At 37.4% G+C, this 21,210-nt stretch overlaps 6 protein-coding genes and 2 non-coding genes across 12 annotated transcripts in view; 3 read left to right on the top strand and 5 right to left on the bottom strand.

Annotated features, from left to right (window-relative positions):
* Window positions 1-14: 14 nt before the first annotated feature.
* LOC112087579 lies at window positions 15-1,818 on the bottom strand. Its single transcript, XM_024157525.1, has 2 exons — window positions 1,594-1,818; window positions 15-1,526 (listed from the first exon to the last, which is right to left on the bottom strand). Exons 1-2 carry the CDS (start codon window positions 1,816-1,818, stop codon window positions 15-17), a joined length of 1,737 nt encoding a protein of 578 aa, XP_024013293.1.
* Window positions 1,819-5,380: 3,562 nt separating this feature from the next.
* Window positions 5,381-5,475, top strand: LOC112087659. The gene has a single exon (XR_002900205.1). It is a non-coding gene; the product is annotated as a small nucleolar RNA R32/R81/Z41 (small nucleolar RNA).
* A 108-nt stretch (window positions 5,476-5,583) lies between these two features.
* LOC112087658 lies at window positions 5,584-5,675 on the top strand. Its single transcript, XR_002900204.1, has one exon. It is a non-coding gene; the product is annotated as a small nucleolar RNA snoR31/Z110/Z27 (small nucleolar RNA).
* Window positions 5,676-5,837: 162 nt separating this feature from the next.
* LOC18020621 (probable serine/threonine-protein kinase At1g54610) lies at window positions 5,838-9,030 on the bottom strand. The gene is made up of 8 exons (XM_006403054.2): window positions 8,844-9,030; window positions 8,201-8,723; window positions 7,831-8,115; window positions 7,436-7,753; window positions 7,133-7,360; window positions 6,834-7,037; window positions 6,376-6,726; window positions 5,838-6,280 (listed from the first exon to the last, which is right to left on the bottom strand). The coding sequence occupies exons 2-8, from the start codon at window positions 8,615-8,617 to the stop codon at window positions 6,143-6,145; spliced, it is 1,941 nt and encodes a 646-aa protein (XP_006403117.1). The 5' UTR covers window positions 8,618-8,723; window positions 8,844-9,030; the 3' UTR covers window positions 5,838-6,142.
* A 1,789-nt stretch (window positions 9,031-10,819) lies between these two features.
* Window positions 10,820-11,892, bottom strand: LOC18020620 (dormancy-associated protein homolog 2). Its single transcript, XM_006403053.2, has 3 exons — window positions 11,758-11,892; window positions 11,290-11,476; window positions 10,820-11,008 (listed from the first exon to the last, which is right to left on the bottom strand). The coding sequence occupies exons 1-3, from the start codon at window positions 11,873-11,875 to the stop codon at window positions 10,972-10,974; spliced, it is 342 nt and encodes a 113-aa protein (XP_006403116.1). The 5' UTR covers window positions 11,876-11,892; the 3' UTR covers window positions 10,820-10,971.
* A 729-nt stretch (window positions 11,893-12,621) lies between these two features.
* Window positions 12,622-14,407, bottom strand: LOC18020619 (late embryogenesis abundant protein 76). The gene is made up of 2 exons (XM_006403052.2): window positions 14,191-14,407; window positions 12,622-13,686 (listed from the first exon to the last, which is right to left on the bottom strand). Exons 1-2 carry the CDS (start codon window positions 14,335-14,337, stop codon window positions 12,826-12,828), a joined length of 1,008 nt encoding a protein of 335 aa, XP_006403115.1. The 5' UTR covers window positions 14,338-14,407; the 3' UTR covers window positions 12,622-12,825.
* Window positions 14,408-17,323: 2,916 nt separating this feature from the next.
* LOC18020673 (inactive protein RESTRICTED TEV MOVEMENT 2) lies at window positions 17,324-19,379 on the top strand. Of its 5 annotated transcripts, none has more exons than XM_024157356.1 (5): window positions 17,324-17,730; window positions 17,956-18,038; window positions 18,146-18,268; window positions 18,712-19,089; window positions 19,169-19,379. In XM_024157356.1, the coding sequence occupies exons 4-5, from the start codon at window positions 18,716-18,718 to the stop codon at window positions 19,218-19,220; spliced, it is 426 nt and encodes a 141-aa protein (XP_024013124.1). In that variant the 5' UTR covers window positions 17,324-17,730; window positions 17,956-18,038; window positions 18,146-18,268; window positions 18,712-18,715; the 3' UTR covers window positions 19,221-19,379. The 5 variants fall into 4 exon arrangements, 4 of the variants coding, with proteins under 4 accessions (XP_024013125.1, XP_024013124.1, XP_024013123.1 ...); XM_024157357.1 differs by having other exon boundaries at window positions 18,146-18,217; XM_024157355.1 differs by lacking the exon at window positions 18,146-18,268.
* Window positions 19,380-20,484: 1,105 nt separating this feature from the next.
* LOC18020671 (putative FBD-associated F-box protein At1g05080) overlaps window positions 20,485-21,210 on the bottom strand; it is a 1,816-nt gene continuing 1,090 nt past the window's right edge. Inside the window, exons 3-4 of the mRNA XM_006403049.2 lie at window positions 20,868-21,002; window positions 20,485-20,766 (exon numbers count right to left, since the gene is read on the bottom strand). Coding sequence (XP_006403112.2) covers window positions 20,485-20,766; window positions 20,868-21,002 — 417 coding nt within the window. The remainder of the gene's footprint in view (window positions 20,767-20,867; window positions 21,003-21,210) is intronic.

Genomic DNA, 21,210 nt, shown 5'->3' with positions numbered 1-21,210 from the left:
TGTTTCTGTAGTTGCTACAAAGGGGACTGTTCGATCTGCTTGTGTCCTGTCATGTAGCAAATTCTGGAAGCCCGTTGGCTTCCGTGGACTGTCTTGACTCCCTCGGCGGTTGGGAATTTCACGCATTGATAGTATGTGGAGGGTATTGCTCTCATATTATAGAGCCATGGCCTCCCCAAAATGGCATTGTAGGGAGCGGAGCGGTCTACAACCTCGAATACTGTTAGTTGTAGGACTCCGCCGGCTACTACCAGGAGCGTGATAGTGCCCATCGAATAGGTGGTTTCGCCTGCGAAGCCAGTTAGCGGCGATTTGGTGCCGCAGAGTATGTCGTCACCGAAACCCATTTGTTTGTACGCGTTATAAAATAACACATCGACCGAGCTCCCGGTATCGATCATAATCCTGGATAGCTCACACCCCCCTACGTCTAGACGAACTACTAGAGCGTCGTCGAGTGGTTTGTCTAGATCGAGTGTTTCACTTTCCAGGAAAACTACTTTGTGGTTGGGACCTTGTAGGGGAGCGCGCTCCCGCATATTGGTCTCGACCCTTCTTTGGTAGGCTTTTATCGAATTTACTGAATTTCGACAGTGTTTGGAGCCTCCCGATATGAAATTTATTCGTTTAGGCTTAGGTCGCTCGAAGAGTTCCAGGATTCCCTGAAATTTGGGAAGTTCTGGTTTTGCGGACTTGCGAGCTTCCACAAGCTGGTTGTTAGTTTGCGGTTTTGCATCCTTTTTGGGAGCGGGTGGAGGTGAGATCACCGACTTCATGGACCCTCCGCACCGAGTTATTCCCCTGAATATGAGATCTATTCTCTTTTTAGGGCCCGCAGGAGGAGAGCTTGGATTTTCATCTGTGGGAGCTCGATCTCTTTTCTTACTTGAAGTTTTTGAGTTTTCTGGCTCCTCGTTTTTCCCTGCGGGCTCCCCTTCTTGTTCCGCGGTCTTCGCGGCGAGTTTAGCCTTTTCGGCTAAGACTGTGCGGTATTCTTCTGTAGAATGCCCCTTCTTATTGTGATGAGTGCAGAATTTGTTCGCTTCATAGGTTGAATTTTTCTCTTTTTTCGACTCTTTTTTTGACGAGCTGTCGATTGTGAAAGTGTGTATCCCTTTACCACCGGGCTCCTTTTTGGCTGCCTTTTTGGTTGTGGCGGAGCTAGGTACTAATAAGCCTGCCTCGTACTGTTCTTGGAGGATGTTTTGTTCCTCCTCGTACTGGGCAAAGCTTGGGGCTCTATGGAGCGCGTCGTCTATTGTTTCTGGACAACGAACCGATAGTTCATGTCTGAAGGGTGAGTCGAACCATAATCCATGTTTGAGCGCAGAGAGTGCTACTCCCTCGTTCAAATCGGTTATCCTGGACTTAATTTCTTTAAACCTGGCCAAGTAAGCCCGCAGGGGCTCTTGGTGGTTCTGTCTGCATGTCCAGAGGTCGGCCTCTGTGGCCTTGGAGGTTATAAACACTGAGTAGTGTTTGAGGAAGACTGAGCCGAGCTCTTGGAAGTTGTATGGACCCTTCCTCTAGTCCGGCGAACCACTCTAGGGCGGATCCGACTAAGTTTTCGGCAAAGAGACGGCAGTAGCCTACTTCTTTTTCTTCGTCATTGAGATGTGCTCGGGCTACGGAGAGCCTAAAAGCTCGGAGGTGAGCTAAGGGATCTGCCGTTCCATTATATTCTGGGAATCGCATTTTCCCGGTGTCTTTGATCTTAGCGTTAGCTATGCGATCAGTGAAGGGAGTCCTTCTGGTTTCGTCCAACACGCGATCTATGTCTGGAGCCGCGCTTGTTGCTTTATGTACTGCGGTGTACATGCGTTTTAGCTCGGCGTTGTTTGCTTCGATGTATCGCTGGAGCGCGTCGAAGTTGTTTATAGATCGCGGGTCTATGATCTTTGGAGGATCCTCCGCGCTTCTTATTGCGCGCGTTCCCTTGTTGCTGACTTCCGGTTTGGAAAGTGTCGTCAGCAGCTCCTTCTTCGTTGGATCGCCTGTCTGTAGGCGGGTTAGCACGGTTCGTACTACGACCGTGTGATCCACGGAAGAGTGGTGGTGTTAATAGCGGGTCGTGGCGATTGTCGGCTGCCGGGGTTTCGCGCTCTGCTTGTCCGGATCCGAACACAGACAGGTGGTTGGTCACATAGCTGAACAAAGGAGCGTTGTTGCTCCGTGGTGGAGTAACGAACTGTGTGGTCGGATGGCCACGTGCGAGGTGTTCGAACTCCAAGCGAGTTGTTGGGAGTGGACTTGGTGTCGGATTCAGATCTTCCTCTTCAGATAGATCATCCGGGTCCTCATCATCGGTTGGAGCTGGCTGTGCCCGCTCCTTTCGGATGTTGGCTATTTCCTTCTCGTTTTGCACGAGGATAGCCCGTTGTTCGCGGGCTTGCTCGGCTAAGAAGGCTAACATCCTCCGAAATTCTGCCAGGTCATCTCCGGTTATCGTTTGGGACGATCCAGTCCGGGCTGGTTCGGTTAGGTCCGAGCTGGTGGATCCGGCCTGGGAGGTTCCAGATCTTGTCCAGGTCCGCGAGTACGTGTGTATTGGCGGTCTGGGATCCGAGCGAGACACCGCGGTTGTTCCGCCAGGTCGTGTCACGCTTGTGGTAGCAGTGTGAGTCGAGCTGGGTGTCGGATTTACGATGCTCGATTCACCTGTTTGCTTTTGGCGAGGTGAGCTCTGCGCTCCAGTGATTTCGACATCTCCAAGTCGGAGAGCCGATGTGCTGGGGTTTAGCGCGGGGCCAGAGCTTGTCTTTGGACCAGATGTTTCGGTATTTTTTGGATCCATTTCATTCTTACTTGTCTTTGAGATCTGTCTCAGGTGTAAGAATTTATTTGTTTCTTCCCCACAGACGGCGCCAAAATGTGGATCCTAAAATCCACACTCAGAGATTTAGTGTTTGGTTTAGTGAAGAAGATGATGGGCAAGAATTCTGACAGAGACTGATGTAAAATAAAAGACAAAGCTCGACGAATTGGATTGTATTGATAAAAAATAATGAGTTTACAAAGGAGTTTATAGCTGAAAATTAGATGATCTTTTACATGGAAACAATGTACTATTTATACTAGGTAGGTCGTTGCGAACTACTACGAGATTTCCGGGATGCCTCGATCTCCTCCTTTCCGAGATCTTCAGGATCTTCTCTTATCCACTCTTCCTTATCTTCGTAGCTTGCTGCGTCCTACCGAATATCCTTGCGAGATCCTCTTTTGGTTAAGTTTGCGGGCCTTAAAGCCCATAGACGCTTGTGCGATGATTTGTTTAAAACGTGGGCCGGATTTGGCTAAATCCAACACCAACAGTTATCTTCTCATTTGCTTGCGTCTTTGAATTTCTGTTGAGTCAATAAGAAGATGTCATCCAATTTTTTGGGAACCAACTTCTTCCACTTTCCCATTTTCTATTTTGTTTAGAAAGTATTCTTTTATTTGATTTGAAGTCTTAACAAGTCTCTATATATAAGTGAAAAAAAGAGGCAACCTGAGAGCAGCATACTTTGTGTCCACTCCACAGTCCACATAAAATATTTTCTTGTGTTCATGTGTTCATCATTTTGTATTGTTTAATGATCTAAATCAACATATTTGTGTCCACATAAAATTGGTTTAGTGAGAGTTAGATTTAAGTTGATTGATTGTAATGCAGAGAGATTTACCAAAGTTGGAAAGAGATTTTATTATTAAAAAATTAGTAAAAAATTAGTATAAAAACTTAAGAATCCAAAGCTAAAACTGTGAGAAACTATTTTTTGTGCAAAATTTGTGAAGAATTCATGTTCCATTAACACTAGATTTCAATAAAAGCTCAAACACAATAAAAATTTTCAGTAACAAGAGAATTGAAAAATTTTTAAACTAATAATATTGGATTTTACTAATTAATAGTCAGCGTTTTAAAAATCGGATTGTGTTTAACTATGAACCGGAAACAAGTACTTTTATTTTCTTCTAAACAGCATAACTATAGAATTGTTTTATTTGATATTTAGAATCTAATACTATTTAATTCATAGTAATAACCATTGAAATATATATAAATTTACAAAGTTGCCGCTGGAAAATCCGTCATGGCTACTGGAAAGCCATCCATGGCCATCAGAAACCGCCATCTGGATCCATATCATGATTTTTACATATTTTGGAACTTAGAAAATTTGAAGGCCGAAGACCCTAAATTTCTCATGGCAAAACTTTATGTGGCTATCGACACCTGCCTGCAAACTATCAACCCACAATACCGGCTTGCTCATCAAAAATTTGCTATTGGAAACTTAAATCTGTCATTTATTGCAAAGAATAGGCGGAAACTTGTAAGGGACGACTGGAAACTGATTGATGCTCCAAAGCGAACCAGGAGTTGCTTTACATGTGATCTTCCTCTTGACCCAAGTTTACCAAAGGTAGAGTATGAAAGATTATTTGATGTCGTGGATCACATAATAATCCAGCAAATGCTGAAGTTGGTGACCACCAATGGTCCACCGAGAAATATACTACTGGTTTTCGGAGATATTGATTTCAGTTCACCTATCAACATATTGGAACAACAAAGGTATAAAATGTTTCTTGCTCAAGACAAGATGCAAGTAAACAACTTACCTTGAGCCAAAACATTGTGGCATGGTATTGGATAAGATATTGCGTGCAAATACAATTCCATTTCATCTAGAAATATTTTGTAATATCTTACAAATTAAGATTTATTTCTATAAATATTTACTCAAATAATAATATAGAGACTCTTAAACCAATACAAATACAATCTATTTTTCTTTTAAGTTCTTTTAAAATCTATCTACCACCCATAAACAAAAGAATGGTACTCAAGCTAGCCAAGGAATCGTACAAGTTTTGATATATTGGTAGAAAAGCATATATGGCAGCTGATCAACTAGCTAAAGAAGCTAGAATTACTGTTAAAAAAAAATATGATAGAACTAATAAGAAAATCTGTGTTCATCTCTTGGATTTTTTGATGTTCTTTTGTAAAATATTTTCCAATAACCGAAAAAAAACAAAAAAAAATGGGCCTAAATTGGGTCTATTAAGACTCTAAGTCTAACGAAAAGGAATGGAAAAAAAAACATGGATCCGGTTAGTTGACTACTTCGTGTCCAATCAGTCTCGAATCTTAATTTACGCTTGTATCCAAACAGTGTTTAAGATTTTGAGTCTTGAGTAAAACAGAGACTTTTAGGGTTTCATCCAATCTCTTATAAATAAGCTTATCTTCCGCTCTACTAAAAACAGAGAATTTAGGGTAACAAAACAAATCTTCAATTTCCTCCGATTACTTCTTCTCGTTTCTCAATTCTTCTTCTTTCGCATTACTCCGTTTTCGCGAATTACTTTTGCTTTATTCGATTTTGGCTGAAGAATGTGATGAAAGTTGTCGATGTGTGATGATTCTTAAGATTCAACTGATCGATAAAATTTTCAACTCGCTACGTTCTTTCTGATTCTTCATCGTCTTTTATCTTTTCCAATTTCCAATTTTCGGGTTTGATTTTCAATTTTGCTAGAAAAAGTTCCTTCAAATTTCAAATTCAGTTTATTTTTGTAAAGATCAGATCTTGGAGAAATATGATGATAAATCAGAAAATATCTTAGGACACCTTCTGACGCAGTTTCTGCGTATGAGAAAGACTTCTTATTCTGATTCTCCAAATCATTTTTTGTTTTTCAAATCTTTAACAAGCTATGTTAATAACGTTTCGAACTTCTTATGAAAGAAATCATAGAATCTGAATCTAAGTTTGTAATTTAAAAGAATGTAATCAGAAATTTTGAAAGGAGAACATCAAAAATAGTGAATTATGACATATATGTATGCATATACACATCTCTATAATATAAGAAGAAATGTACATACATGTATGTACACAATGATGTTTTCATCAATGATGATGATTAGTCTGTATAAATGTTATACACATCTTTGTAATCACAGAGCTGAGCTTCTTACAAGCCAACCAATCCATTTAATCTCTATTACATATATTTCAAAATCTGAGAACCAGATAAAGCTCCCATCAGACTCTTCTTTGATACAACAAGACTCAAACTGGTTCTCTGTTTTTCTTTACCTCCGATAAAAGCTTCCCAGCAAAATAAATAAGCAAAGGGATTCAGTTTAGTGTCTGGATTGTTTTGCCTTCTGTCTGGTGAATTCTTGAAGCTGCCGATCATGTTCTTCCAGCATCTGATCCACTTTACTTGGCTGAGCCAGCAATGGACCCGACATGTACATTTTGTTATCTCCAGAATCATACTGTATGCAAACAAAACAGAGAAAGTAAAAAGACAGTTTCTTGTCTGAAAAAGGAAGGAATGAAAAAAAAAAGAATCTTTGAGAAAAACACTTACCCATGATGAATCATTTGGGGTTTTGATTTGTCTCTTACTGTAATCCATAGTATCAGCTCTGTTGAATGCTCTCAAATCCTTCGTTTGCTGATTCATGATCGGTTTATTATCTGAGTCTACATTTGTAGCATAACCGTTTTGTCCTGCTGAGTTTGCTCTGTACGAAGGTCTTCTAGGAGCTGCATTTTCCTTCACGTATGTTAACCGACTTTGATTCCGATTATTGTTCATCATCGGACCAGAGTGAGAGACTCTTCCACCACCACTCGTTGGATTGTTGCTGGTCATGTCCTTTGTAATCTGCATCTGTCTTGTTGAATTACCCGCCACACAGGTTCTTAGATAAGGATTCTGTATTAGCCAACAAGTTTTTGTTTTGTTTTATTGTTTTAGTTTAAAGATTCTGATTGATCAGAGGCAACAACACCGAACCATAGCAGATCAAGCCTTTCTATTACCTCCATAGCCGTTGTGACTGATTGATTAGCTTTAACCGGCGGGATAAGTTTTCTTTCGTGTGATCTTCTTGTCTGAGAGTCTTGCTTCTCCTGAGTGGTTCGTTGCCTTTTCGCATCATCTCGGATTTTAGCATCAATCTCTTTGCTTGGAGGATATTTTGGTAGAGAAGATGGATCACAAGCAAACGGCTCTGTTCTGAAATACTGCTCCACCACAATAACTATGTGTTATCATCAATCACAATGCTTGAATGATGACAAAACACAAAACCACATCAAAGATAAGTTTAAAGCAGCACCTCGCTATCAAGAGCTCTAGCTGCAGAGCCTCTCCGATCAGGATCTATAGAGAGTAAAGCCTCCAAAAGCGAAAGAACATTCGTTGGCAAATCCTTAAACATCTCTGCTACACGTCGTCCATAAGGAAGCGCAGGTCTAAACGCAGCTGAAGGTGGTAGCTTCAGTTTCCTCCAGTAATCTTCTGTTGGTGAACCACATAGCTTAAAGATCTTATGCAATTGCTCTACCTAGAAAAAGAATAACTTATAAGTCAGGTTTCTTTAGCTTAAAGGATGATGAGTTCAAGAGTGTATATACAGTACCTCGGTTTTCCCTGGCAAGATCGGTTTACCGGAATATAACTCGCCTAAGATACACCCTGTGCTCCACAAATCAACACCAACACCATAATGACAAGCTCCAAGAAGAAGCTCTGGTGGTCGATACCAAAGAGTCACAACACGGCTAGTCAAAGGAACGCAGTTTTGTGGGTCGAAAAACGTAGCTAACCCGAAATCTGCAATCTTCAAGATTCCATTACTATCAATCAGAAGATTCGATCCTTTTATATCACGATGCAGAACACCTCGACTGTGACAATGATCAAGCCCGCTTAGAAGCTGTTTCATGTAACATTTAACCTAAAAGCAGCAAGAAAGAACAAGTTGAGTTTTTGATACACTATGGAAAAATGGTAGCGAGTGTAAAAGAGTAGTACCTGAGGCTCAGAGAACTTGATACCGGGTATTGAAGCAAGCCCGACGAGATCATGATCCATGTACTCGAAAACCAAGTAAAGAGAAGACGAAACAGAGGCAGTGATCAAGCCTTCTAATTTAAGCACATTAGGATGATCAAGCCTCCTCATTACTATGATCTCTCTAGCCATAAACTTAACACTCTCTAAATCGCTAAGATCAAACCGGACTCGTTTAAGTGCAACGATCTTGTTGTTCACAAGATCACGAGCCTTGTACACACTGCTATACGTACCTTGTCCAATCTACATCACACACAAGAAGGAAACACTCATTACAACGAGTTTCATCATCAAATTGTAAAAAAGGCAAAAACTTTTCAAAACTTACTTTCTCCAATTTCTCAAAGGTACTAGCACGTCGTGGAGACCAACCAACGAGTGCTTCACCAGCCACTGAGACTAGCCAAGCAGGCCACTCTGTAGCGGCTTGTGCTTCCTCCTTCGGACGAACAACGACAGTACTAGGCTGTCTCTTCAATTCCTCAGGTCGAGTAGTGACTTCATCTTCTTCTTCTTCGTCTGTATCACCAATCTCTGAAATCTCCGGGTGTTTCTCGGAGAATCTACTGGAATTGAACTTTTCGGATTCGATTAACCGGACTTTCCGGTCTTGCTCGTCTTTGGTTTGGCTCGAATCATCGATCCTTGAAGAATTGATCCTCGAGGAACGCTTCTCTGATGATGATGATTCTTTACGGTGATGGGTTTTCTTTGGAGACTTCTTCTTAGAGATTATGCAACCCATGAGTTGTGAAAGAGAAGAGAATCAACCCCAATTCATTCACTTTAGAACCCTAATTCATCCATAGCAAACACAACTCCAATTTCACCATCAGAGTCAAAGCAAAACCCTTCAAAAACCAGAGAGCAGAGAAACAAAGAATCTGTTGTCAGATTCGAAGAATTTGAACTCAAATCCAAAGAGAAAAACTCCAAACCCAAAACCCAAGAAGACGGAATTGGAACTTGACCTTGGAGAATTTTCCAGAGCAAGTGGAGATGATGATGATGATTGATGATCGATGTAAAAGAAAAGACTTTATGGAATTAGAGAGATGGAGAAAGGTGTACGCAAAAAAAGCAGATTGGATTTTTTCTTTGTTTCAGATTGGTATCATTTGACCGAAGAAACACTGCATCGACACAGAGAGAGACAGAGAGAGCAAGAGAGAGAGAGAGAGAGAGGTGTTTATAAACAATGTATAGATATATTTGTATGTATATATATGTATAGACGTGTGATTGGTGTCTATGCAAACAGCTAGTAGTGTCTAACACAGCCGCCTCCGTCAACGGAGAGAGGTCTCTCTCTCATTTATTTTCTTGGGCTAAATTAGATTACATTTTCTTTTCTTTTCTTTTTTTGTTTTTGATGGATATGAGTTAAAATTAGTCAAATTGTTTAATTGACTTTTTGTTTCCATAGTTTAATTTGGTTTTTAACTTTTACTCATTTTATTTCCCTTTTTATTAAATGAGAATATGAGTTTCCATATTTTTAAAAATCAATTCTTAAGAAAAGAAAAATGATAGTTTTCATAATTTATAATAGAATAATAAATCAGGGTTAAAAAAACATTTTATACTTTGCTCAATAAACAGCTTTACTGTAGATATGCTTCGGTTTGGGCTTGGGTACGGCCTCACTTGCATCTGGAGTATGCAACTATGCATTAGCCACGTCTGTTATATTAGACTTCGGTTATTTCGATTTTACTTTTAAATTTAGTTAATGAAAATTCTGGTGAAATATGGTTCAGTTTGATTCAGTTTTTGGATCATCCGATTTTCCAAAGTTTTTTACTGAATTAACCAAACTATCTAGTTTTGGTGTTGAATTTCGATTAAAATAGGATAATTTTTGTAATTTTTAGTATAATCCGGTATATTTTGATATAAGTCCGTTTGGAAAAAAAAATCTATTATCAATCCAATTTTGAAAGTTGTCAATAGATTCAGACCTTCGGTTTACAGAAACCAAAACCAAAAAAATTGGATCGCATTGGTTTGGTTTGCTTGGCTCGGTTAAAATTTTCGAACATACTCATTCACCTCCACTTGCATATTTTTCTAATATTTGCTTTATATTTTGGCATACCTTGTTCATTGTTGGTCTTATTCGCCTTGATTCACTCTATTTACACATTAACTAGGCTTATGAACTAACAACGTTTGTTAGGCCGACGCTTCTTTCAAGTAGGCTTTAAGGGTATGGCATGTGTCCCTTCCTAATATCTTGTTTCATAAGTAACCAATGTTAAACCTATATAAATGCATTTAGTCTTAAGTATTAATTATATAGAAAAACATGTATGTATCTCATACTAGATAAATTTCTGGATTCTTTCCCTATCTAGGCGGGTATAAATATTCTACAACCTAGTCAATAAATTGTTGTTTTCTTGGAAATTCAAGCTGGGATATGATGTTGTATCTATTCTTTACAAGAACACAAAATGATGTTAAGTATTCAAGAACACAAAATGATGTTAAGTAATCTTCTATAGATATTTAGAACTTTCTCCCACCAAAGATACAAAGGAAGTCAAGTACGTTTAAAATTTTTGAACGATTTAAAATGTTACATACTCTTTTGATGAATAAGTATAAGTGTCTATTCAAATTGCAAAGAAAAAAATGAAAATTTTTTATGTTATAAATATTCTTGACAAATTGGATAACATCTTTTTCGTAATTAAGAACTAGTTTTTCAAACTTGAGACTTTTTTAATATCTTCAAATTAAGAAAATAGGAACTTGAATCAAGGAATAATTATACCAAAAAAATTCATGTCAAATATATTTGTAATAATGCTTCTGATTGACTTGACATTTTGTGTTTTGATTTTTATGTTGAAAAAAAGGAGAGACAACAACATGCAACGCAAGAGAAACTTAAAAGCCTTAATAATTTATTTAAGCACCAACCATACGGTCCCCCCAATTGATTATTAATCATCTTGAAAGAAAAAACAACCACACTTTAATTTTCTCTAAAGCCCTTACAGTTTTAAAAGTTTTTTTTGCCAATCAAAGCCTTAATTAATTTCATGATATCTTGATTTATTTAATTTGAAGGTCCGTTGATAACAGTGCACTTCAACGGTGTTTGCTCCTGCTCTCGCTGCTGTACATCCTGCATGCAACAATAATAATAACCAAAAAGTCCAAAACTATTATCAAACCTTAAACTTACCATTATAAAAATGTATTATCAAACCGAATCGAACTCAAACCAAAATACAAATGGTTTTTATTGGTTTCAATTTTGATAAAGCCATGAAACCGAAACCAACCGTAAATCGAACTATCCACTCCTACAAAACTGTATATATTACTTATTTCTTGCTTGTACAATAATCAAGATCACTAACAAATTGAATTTAAATATGAAAAAAGGTTGATGTAATTAGTTACCAGTCATAAACCGTGGGAGAATTAGGATGAGAAGGTTTGTCAAAGACATTAGCACCAATCTCCCTTGTGGTCACATTACTTGCCGGATGAAACACACTCCTCCACACATCCACTTTCCGGCCAGATCCTGGTGTCACCGGAGTAGCCGGACTCGCCGGAAGAGACCCCGATCCTCCCACCGTTGTTCCTAAGAACCACATGTAAAATTCCGATTAGAGAACAATATACATGCAAAGGGTTGTACATATGGTAGAATTGTGCATTACTCTGATTTTTTTTTTAACACATTCCGCTAGAAAATAAAAAGGGAATTGTTAACAAATTTTTAATAAATGATCTTCTACTATAGTCGGAACAAAATTATTCATCTATCATCCTTATTAAATTCACATGTTTCTGTTAATTCCTCTTAATGTTTACTATTTAAACCTATAATGTCATTCTCAAATCTGAAATATTTCGGTTTACCTTTCGTATTGTCCAAGCTGGTCAAGCCGGTGGAGATTCGCCGGAGATGGCCACGGCCACGGGCTTCAGGTTGAGGACCAGCCACGACGTCGTCCCACAGGTTTTCAAGTATACCCATTTTCTATTTTGCTTAGAGAGATCTTCTTTAATTGTCCCTCCTTTAAATACATAACACGATCGGTTCGGTTTGAATTGATCCGGTTTAGGAGATTCAGCTCATCTCTTTTGTTTATTGAAATGTTAAATTATGAGAAGTGAACCTTAACAAATCTTTTTTGTTGATAGCTTTCTTGCAAGAATTGAAACGAGAAAACCGGTATCCAAATCAAAACCAAATCGGTATGACCGGTTTAACTAACCATTATAACTTTGGACACGTGACCGATCAGTTCAGAGAGCAAATTTGGGACTTCGGAGCTAGTCTCTTGCAAAACTTTGTCCGTTTCCTTTGGAGATAAGATTGAAGCTTTCAAGAATGTAAAATTTTCGCTTTAAATTCTCGTCTAAACGCACTAAAGCCTGCTTTTTCAATTAAATATTTTGATCCTGGGGTCAGAAACACAATTTTCCTCTCTCAACTTAATCAGTAAGCTCTCAATCTTCTGAAAACATTACCCTCTATCTTTAGAGAAATGTATATTAAATATTAAACAAAGGGTAAGAGAAATAAAATATACGTATAACGCTAAATCAAATGAGAATCTAATTTGGAGATAGAGAACAAAAGACTCAATTCGAGCAAAACAGAGGAGACAGAGCTTTACAGAGACGATACCACATAAAGGCCTTTTACTTGGGCACGAAGAAACCAGTCAAATATTTACTTATTTTTTTGTGACCATGATCATTTATACTAAAGATTAATCTCGTATAAAATAAAATAAAAAGCGTAAGATTTAGACTTTGACGATTCACATGATCGTCTCTTTACAGATCAATCTCAAAACCTAGAAGAGTGACTGTAAAAAGTTTAAAAACCATGCTATCAAAGTTCTGAAACAAAACATTATAACAAACAGAGAGCAACTCTTTTGACTTAGTTAAAAACAACACAGATGCTTAGTGAACTTAGAACCTCTTGAAATCATCATCGTCTCTCCGATTTTCCTTTGCCTTTTTCGACAAATCTTCCAAGCCTTTATCAACATCATCCCGGGCCTTATCTGCCTCCTCACCGGACCCAACCACCGCCTCAGTCACTTTCTGAGCCGTGCTCTTTGCAGTCTCCCATGCATCTTTCACAGTCTCCATAGTCTTCTCCCCAACATCTTGAACCTTTTCCTTAAGCCCATGAGCCATATCATCAGCTCTCTCCTTTGAGTCCCCTGGATATTCCTTGGCTCTGTCTTTAGTCTCTTCCGCTTTATCTGCGGCTCTATTTGCACCTTCATTCACCTTATCCTTAGTCTCTTTCGCATAATCTTTTGTCTTCTCTTTCACATCATACGCTTTGTCCTTGGCTTTCTCTTTCGTCTCATACGCTTTGTCAGCTGCTCTGCTCGCTCCTTCGTTCACTTTATCCTTTGCTTGTTCTGCATAATCTTTTGTCTTCTCTTTCACATCATAAGCTTTTTCCTTTGCCTTCTCTTTCGTCTCGTAGGCTTTATCAGCTGCTTTGCTCGCTCCTTCGTTTACTTTATCCTTAGTTTGCTCAGCATAATTTTTCGTCTTCTCTTTTACATCATAAGCTTTGTCCTTAGCACTCTCTTTTGTCTCGTAAGCTTTGTCAGCTGCTCTGCTCGCTCCTTCATTCACTTTATCCTTAGTTTGTTCTGCATAGTCTTTCGTCTTCTCTTTCATATCATAAGCTTTGTCTTTAGCATTCTCTTTGCCTGCCTCTGAGTATCCAGATTCTTCTCTCCATTTCTTAGACTCATAAGCCAAATCAGCCCTTGAATCTCTTGCATTCTCTATCGGATCATTTCTTCCCTGAGAAAAAAGAATCATTGCTCATTCTTTAAGCTAGGTTTAAAATTCCACTTGATTTATTGTCACACACGTTAACCTAATACCAGCTTGATATATCTCCAAGTTTCTCAAACTATAGTCTTGTGTAAATCTTATATTAAAGACTTGTTTGATACTGTAACAAAAAAAAAAAAAATCCTAACTTCTGATCACTCGTAAAAGTTTTAACTTCCACTTGACTACTTGTCACACACGTTAATCTAATAGACTAATACCAGCTTTTCAAAGTATTAGATTTTTTGTGTAGATCTTATATCAAAGATAAATTGTCTCAGAAATTCTTATAGATTTGTTTTCTGAAATTCCAATTTACATACGAAATATTAATAGAAATATTACTCACTACAATTTACATAAAATAAGATAAAAATTTTACGTTAGTAAAATAGTTTTTGAAAATCGGAATCTGGTTCATGAATTTTACACATACGCTTAAAAACCAGTTATGTTGCATAATTAAATTACCTGAGAATGGTTAACCGACGAGGCAAAAAAGACACGAGAGCTTTTCCGACCACTCACCACCGCAAGAGTTCTTGGAGGAGCTCGGCTTTTAGGGAAAGCCTTGAAAAGACCGAAAAAAGCTGATCTCGTTAGTTGCATAGCCGCCATGTTTGTCAATCAAAGTAACAATCACTTCTTCTTCTTCTTTATAATTTCTCTTGCGAAAATGTTTTCTCGTCGAATGTTTCACTTCTTTTTTGTCATCTCTCTACGTTGCAAACTTATAGAGCCACCAAGGACAGCTAGCAGCAAGAATTTTGGACACGTATTGATGTTATGACACGTGTTTAACAGCTTTGCGTTCTCTTCGCTTTGACTGATTTTTTCGGACCACTAAAGTTTGTTCCGTACCAAATTTGCAAATATTATTTGTGGTGGGGAGGGAGAATACAATTATATAGATAGTTATGGGGTCTCTTCTAATTTGACACAGGATTTGAGACAAAGAGGAAGAAATTTTCTCTGTATTTTACTTTGAACAATGTGTACAAGTAATATATGCTTATGTTACCAAAAAAAAAAAATGAGTAATATATGCCAACTACATTAACCAATTTCCTAAACGGAAAGAGCAAATAAGAACAAATTACTTGGACGCGAAGAAACTAGTCGAGAGTAAATGAGAAAGATATTGTATCATAGACATTATTCCAAAATTGGCTGTCAAAAAAAAAAAGACATTATTCCAAAATTATCCTCGTCAAGTTGTAGCATAGAGAGTGGCAGAGATCAGTAATGCCTAACTTGTAGGTAAACAATTTGAGTTCCTATAACGCATTTAAGGCTTTAGTAAAGATGTCGGCAAGCTGTGTGCATTGGTAGAGATATGTTAATGTGAAGTCTTGACATTGCCACTAAGTATATCGTCCTGAATGAAGTGGCAATCCGTTTCGATATGTTTAGTTCTTTGGTGAATAACAGGATTGGCACCAATAATTAAAAAGGATATTTGCGTGAACACCTTGTGATTTTGAAGAAGATATTTTAGTAAGAACCAGATTGGGAGATAAAATTTTTACAAAAACATGTTTTCTTTGCCTTCAAATCTGTTCTCCTTTCCAACCTTGAATATCAGTGCCGTGCGAAGATCTATTTAAGGCAAATTTTAAAAATACATATATATTATAATATTTTAACAATAATGATATAAATTATATTAAAAATTATAAATAAATTCTAAGTTTTTGAAAAATCTCTTAGATAAATGTTATATATCTTTTTCTTCTACAAACAATAAATTCTTAAAAACTTAAGAAAGAATTAAACTTATAACATAGAAAAACAAAAATAGAAAACTGTTCTTAAAAATAATTATTAAAATCATTCAAATTTTAGTTAGAATATAAATTTAATTTAAAAAGTATCTATTGTAAGTGGAAGTGAAGCTTGAATAGCTGAATTCATGTGCATATCAAATTAGGAGGAGACATTAACCACTACAACATAAAAGATATTTTGATATTTTGTATTTAAGGGCCCTAAAATTAATTATATTATTTGGAGGTTTGAGGCAAATGTCTTTTTCAATACACTATAAACACAGCTTTGCTAATAAGTTATATATCATCCCTTTCAGCATTGCTTTCACAAGTGAGAAATTAAAATCAGCTTCAAATGGCATACACAACGAGGGCAAGAAACAAAGCTTGTTGATTTGTGTTTACAAGACAATCAAACTGTCTTTCATATGACGGCCTTTCAAGAGTAACTGCAGAGGAGTTGTCTTCATCAAACATGTAGATTCAGAATCTTTTTCTCTTCTTCAAACAGTGTACTTTGAAACAAATATGTGGCCACAATAAGAGCCTCTAAAACAGCTAAATGGCTGGCCCTAGCAGCGACAAGGAATCAGTTCAATTCCAATAGAAGATGGACATTCAAAGACAATGCTTTTTTTACAGCTTCAAGATGACCAGAAGAAGCAGCAGAAGCAAGATGAAGATCAGAATCTCCTCCATCGCTCTTGAGACATGCCTTTGAAGTTGCTCCGTAGCTTCTCTAAACTTCTCCAGGCAGTTGCTGAGCTAAAGATCTCAGGATTCATTGCAATACTCTGAGTTTGATAGAGAAATCTGCCACAGCTATTGCTAATCTAGCTCCTCTGGCTTGAAGGGAATCTCTTTAAACTGAGTGAGCGTAAGCTAATCAGACACACCTGTCTGTACCTCAATTCTATCTAGACAAGCTTCAGAATTGTCCATCTAAAAATTCTGAATCATCATACAAATTGTTTTGGGTATAGAAAGTTTCAGTTACTTAACCATACAAAGAAGAGATAGGCTTACAAAACGTAAGAAAGAGATCAGAAATGCAAGAGGATTTGCTACAGCTTTACGATAGTGGTCCATTATCTAAATTAAATGCATATGCATGCAGAGAGATCACTGTGAGTTTATAATAAAAGTCAATGCAGAAACTTTTTGCACCTCTCTGTTTATTATTCATTATTACTCCAATTCGTCCCTGTCAAAAACTTCTTATATTTAGATACAAATCCTTGTATTATATCATTCTTTTTTAATTATTTCCACATCTGATATTGTTTGGTCTACCCCGAACTATGTTAGACTTAGACCGTATATTGATGAGGGTAGTAGTGGCTACTACATAATGGAATCATCAACAACTTACCGTTTTATAAGTTTTGAGATAATAATTACCCGTTTTGTCCACGTCTTTGGTATGATGATACCATGCATATATGATCAATTATTTATTTCCAGTTTTAGTTTGTTGTTTGTCACTTGAAATCCAACGACTATTCTCTTATAAAAATCATATGTTGAACTCGTCAATAATAAATTAACAAAATATATCTAGAGACTCATTCCCAAATCGAGCAAAATAGAGGCGAAAGTATAAACTCGTGAACATAAAGAAAAGATAGGCCCCGAATATTTTCCGGAACTAAACCATGCTATATTATAGTAAAGCTTTAAAACGACGTCATATTAAGTGTGTGTGAGATGATGATGGGCTCATCAGGGCTAATTATGGATATGTTAGAGAACCCCATTAAGCCCATCTTGCTGTCATTTTCCAAAATTTAGGGGTTTCTACAAAACATTAAACTCTCTATCTCTCTCTCATCTTATCTTTTCTCTGATAGACCCGATCTCAAAACACTCCATCCACCACCGTCGCGGCGGCGGATCTACTAAGCAGATCCATTTCTCCTCTTTCACAAAGGGTCTCGTACACCGTTAAGATCTTATCTTTCACCGCAGGCCTTGATCGAGTCAAGAACATGAGCTTCATTGTCAAGAATGCTATTGTGGATCGGTTTACTCTTGGGAGGAGAAATGAGCCACTGTTCGATCCTAGTGCTTCTCGATCGGTTTACTCGTGGGAGGAGAGATGGGCCAGTGCTCGATCTAGTGCTTGGGAGGAGAGATTCTCGATCGGGTTTACTCTTGGGACGAGAGATGGGCCACAGCTCGATCGGTATAATCTTGGGCAGCTGGGGCGGTTTAATGGGTCTACAGTAGGCCTCTTGGGCAGGTAATCATCTCAAGGCCGATTCAAACATTGTCATTGCTGGTCTACTGTAGCATTCCGTAGGTAGCATATGTAGGTGATTTTTAGTCTGCTCCAAGTTTTCAAAAATATCTATTTCGAATTGTTTGTTAGAAAACCAGAGCCAATCTTAAAAGTTTCATAGCGTCTGTTTTTTCCCTCTCATCCTTCTACTGCTGATTTTTTTCCTTCAATTCTCTTCAATGGCAGAAATCCAGAAGATATCTTCTCCTCTAGAAGAAAGACTTCTGGAGCAAGTTTCAGGAAGAAGCAAAAGCTGATCTCTCTCTTGAGTAAGTTACTTTGATCTATCTAAATAGATATATCTCTCTCTGGGAATGTAAATCTCTCTCTCTCAGTATGTGAATCTCTCTCTGTATATGTAAATCTCTCTCTATAGGATTCTGGATGGTGCAAAAGATAATCTCATTTCTTTCTGCGCCAATTTCCACGATGAGAGATTTCCCACCGACTAAGTTCATGTCTCTCGTGCTAGTTGTTATAGCTTTGGAAGTTCATCTATGTAGATCTCTCTCACTCTCTTTCTCTCCGCATGTTAGCATCGATGTGATTTGAATTTATATTTCCTAGTATGATTTGATAATATTAGCTAATTTATCTCAGAGTATGATTTAGTTTCATTGTTCTCGATCGTAAATGTGTTGTCCTCTCTCTCTCTCTCTCTGAATTGGAATAGACATGTAAATATGACATGATCTCTCTCTCGTTGGAATTGATTTCTTAGTATGATTTGAGAATATTAGCTAATTGATCTCTCAGTATGATTTGGTTTCATTGTTCCCGATCGTAAATGTGTTGTAACTTCATTATTGCTAGTTGCTATAGCTTTGGAAGTTCATCTATCTAGTTTATTTTTCTTATATAATAACGTCTTTTATTCTTTTGGATGTGATTGACACCTTATTATATCATATCACTAATAACGTTTTTATTACTCCATTACAGATTCATGAGTAACTTCATTAAAAAGCTTGAAGCTGCACAAGGCCAACAAGATCCCAAAGCCATAATGAACAAGCATTTCAAAGATGTTAAGGAGAAGATGAAGAAAAAGGCAAGAGGCAAACAGAGAGCCAGAGATGATGCGGCGGAAAAAGCAAAGTTGGAAGAGGAGAAGTCGGAAAAAGCTTCTCAGAGAGCCGCCTTAGTAGCATCTCCGACTGTTGAAGAGAATTTGGAGGCTTTGCGGAAGACGAGAGAGAAGAGTCAAGAGGTTGAGAAGAAACTTAAGGAAGAGAAATCAATGGATTTGAAGATTGCTAAAGCTAAAGAGGACCGTCAAAAGAAACGAGTTGTATCTGGAAACAGACTCAAAGGGTGCAAGTAAGTTAACTTATTATCATATGCTAAATTTGCTTCGTAATGAAATCATTAAATTTTTTCTTTTTTTTTTTTTTGTTAGGATTGACGGTGAGTCTATCAGAGGACATAAAGGAGGCAACAGGAGCACATGAAATGTTCAATTCGACTGGTTTAGGAGATTGAGCTCATATCCCTTTTGTTTATTCAAATGTGAAAACATAAGAACTGAACCTTTAACAATTTGTGTTTTGTTGATAGCTTTCTTGCAAGTTAGGAAATATGGACTAAATGGAATCTACTTTTGCCCCTAGCTTTCTTTTTGCCAGCCAGTGAATATTCTCCGGATTCCTCCCTTCATTTTCCTACCGGATTATTTCTTCCCTGGGAAAAAAACCATTAATCATTTCTTTAAAGTTTTATTTCCACCTGATTTCTTGTCACACACGATAACCTAGTGTAAGGGGACCACTCGTAACACTTGATAGTTCTTGTCACAAACGTTAACCTAGTACCAACTTGCAAATGCAAAACGCACGAGCTTGTCAAACTATATTAAAAGTGTTGTGTTAATCTTATACTAATGATTTATTTGACATTTCTAAGAAAATCATGTTGCTATATATATATATATAGATTGGAATCATTATTTTACATATAAATTAAAAAAAAGTTCTTGTAAATAATTTTGTTTTTGAAAATCGGAATCAAAGAACTAGTAAATTTTTGACACAAGTTTAAAAGCCGGTTATGCAACGATTAAATTACCAGAGAATGGTTTACCGAGACGAGGCAAAAAAGACAACCAATATATTACCATCCCAAGAGTTCTCGGAGCAGCTCGGGAAAGCCTTGCATAGCCACCCAAAATGGTTGTTCTTCTTCTTCTTCTTCTAAATTTAGCTTCTTCTTCTTCTTCTTCTTCTTCTTCTTCTTCTTCTTCTTCTTCTTCTTCTTCTTCTTCTTCTTCTTCTTCTTCTAAATTTAACTTTCGAAAATGTATATCTCGTCTGAATATATTTTCACCCGTCTTTCACTACTTATTGCATTTGTCCATACGTGGTATACATATATATAGAGCCACTAAGGCCAGCTGGCAGCACAAATTTGACACGTGCAGATGTAAATTTTTAAGGGAAAGCTTCCATTACATGATGCCATGCAAATAATATTTATGATTTTTTATATGTTGTGATTGTGTGACTATTACACCATTATCTCCATCTCTGTTTAACTTGATACAAAGAATACACCCTTCTCCCGCCAAGTTCACATTAAATAGAGAAGAATATTTTATTTACTCAAGTAAATCATTATTTATGCCATTTATTTGTTCATTAATCAGAAACATAGCTCGAAACTCACAAGATGTATTTACAGTGCTAATGAAAAATTGGTGTGATAAAGTAGCATTTTTTTTTAGTTGAACAAAAGCTGAGAAACAGTTGAAATCCTAGGAATATTTCTCAACTCGTAGATGATCAATTCTTGCTCTTCAAGATCGTGTCTCAGAGAGATTGTCGCAGACTTTAAACACTTTGAGTTAGCAAGGATGTATGTCAAGATTTTTTCCTCTTCTACTCTGTCTCCATATCCTCTCCACTCAAATATTTCGAGCTGTGACATCAAGCATTTTGGAACAGAACTCGGTTGGTTCCATGAAAGTGGGGCATCCTCGGACTCGGAATATTCATATGTATCCTGCAAAGCAACGAGAACGCTATATATTAAGCACATTCTAACAAGTTTTTCTTAATTAGTCCACTAGTACTAGCTAAAAGAGGAGGACACGTCACACATACATAATCAACCATAAGATCTCTTAGTTTTGGAGCATTTCCAAGTAAAAGCATTAGTGGTTCCGACCAATCTAATTCCTCTGGATGTATTGCTAACTTTACAAGTCGAGAGAAGTTGATGGCTTTGCAACACACAAGCTGCAATGAAACAAACATGCCGTTCGTGAGTAGATGCAACGTTTCCGAACTTAACTTAACATATCTATACACAACATTACAATTTTGGGAGAGCACGGAACCACACCCCACCAGTGCTTCTGTTTTAATATAATAGATGCCTACTATTAGAGAGTTTGTTAGAGAGAGATTTATATATTTTTTTTCTTTTTGAAGATACATTATTTTA

The sequence above is a fragment of the Eutrema salsugineum genome, unplaced genomic scaffold, assembly GCF_000478725.1.
Source record: "Eutrema salsugineum unplaced genomic scaffold, Eutsalg1_0 scaffold_17, whole genome shotgun sequence".
In the NCBI taxonomy this organism is placed as follows: domain Eukaryota; kingdom Viridiplantae; phylum Streptophyta; class Magnoliopsida; order Brassicales; family Brassicaceae; genus Eutrema; species Eutrema salsugineum.
This window is presented reverse-complemented; position numbering and strand designations above follow the sequence as displayed.

Coding starts and splice junctions, on each gene's coding strand:
- LOC112087579 (XM_024157525.1), bottom strand. CDS start 1,818: ATGTACACCGCAGTACATAAAGCAACAAGCGCGGCTCCAGACATAGAT. Junction 1,527..1,593: donor TCAATGACGAAGAAAAAGAA/GTAGGCTACTGC, acceptor TCGCCGGACTAG/AGGAAGGGTCCATACAACTT.
- LOC18020621 (XM_006403054.2), bottom strand. CDS start 8,617: ATGGGTTGCATAATCTCTAAGAAGAAGTCTCCAAAGAAAACCCATCAC. Junction 8,116..8,200: donor CCTTTGAGAAATTGGAGAAA/GTAAGTTTTGAA, acceptor TGTGTGATGTAG/ATTGGACAAGGTACGTATAG. Junction 7,038..7,132: donor CTAGAGCTCTTGATAGCGAG/GTGCTGCTTTAA, acceptor GTGGTGGAGCAG/TATTTCAGAACAGAGCCGTT.
- LOC18020620 (XM_006403053.2), bottom strand. CDS start 11,875: ATGGGTATACTTGAAAACCTGTGGGACGACGTCGTGGCTGGTCCTCAA. Junction 11,477..11,757: donor CAGCTTGGACAATACGAAAG/GTAAACCGAAAT, acceptor TGTGGTTCTTAG/GAACAACGGTGGGAGGATCG. Junction 11,009..11,289: donor TCTCCCACGGTTTATGACTG/GTAACTAATTAC, acceptor TGTTGCATGCAG/GATGTACAGCAGCGAGAGCA.
- LOC18020619 (XM_006403052.2), bottom strand. CDS start 14,337: ATGGCGGCTATGCAACTAACGAGATCAGCTTTTTTCGGTCTTTTCAAG. Junction 13,687..14,190: donor CGTCGGTTAACCATTCTCAG/GTAATTTAATTA, acceptor CTTTTTTCTCAG/GGAAGAAATGATCCGATAGA.
- LOC18020673 (XM_006403050.2), top strand. CDS start 18,557: ATGTGTTGTAACTTCATTATTGCTAGTTGCTATAGCTTTGGAAGTTCA. Junction 18,610..18,711: donor AGCTTTGGAAGTTCATCTAT/CTAGTTTATTTT, acceptor ACTCCATTACAG/ATTCATGAGTAACTTCATTA. Junction 19,090..19,168: donor AACAGACTCAAAGGGTGCAA/GTAAGTTAACTT, acceptor TTTTTTTGTTAG/GATTGACGGTGAGTCTATCA.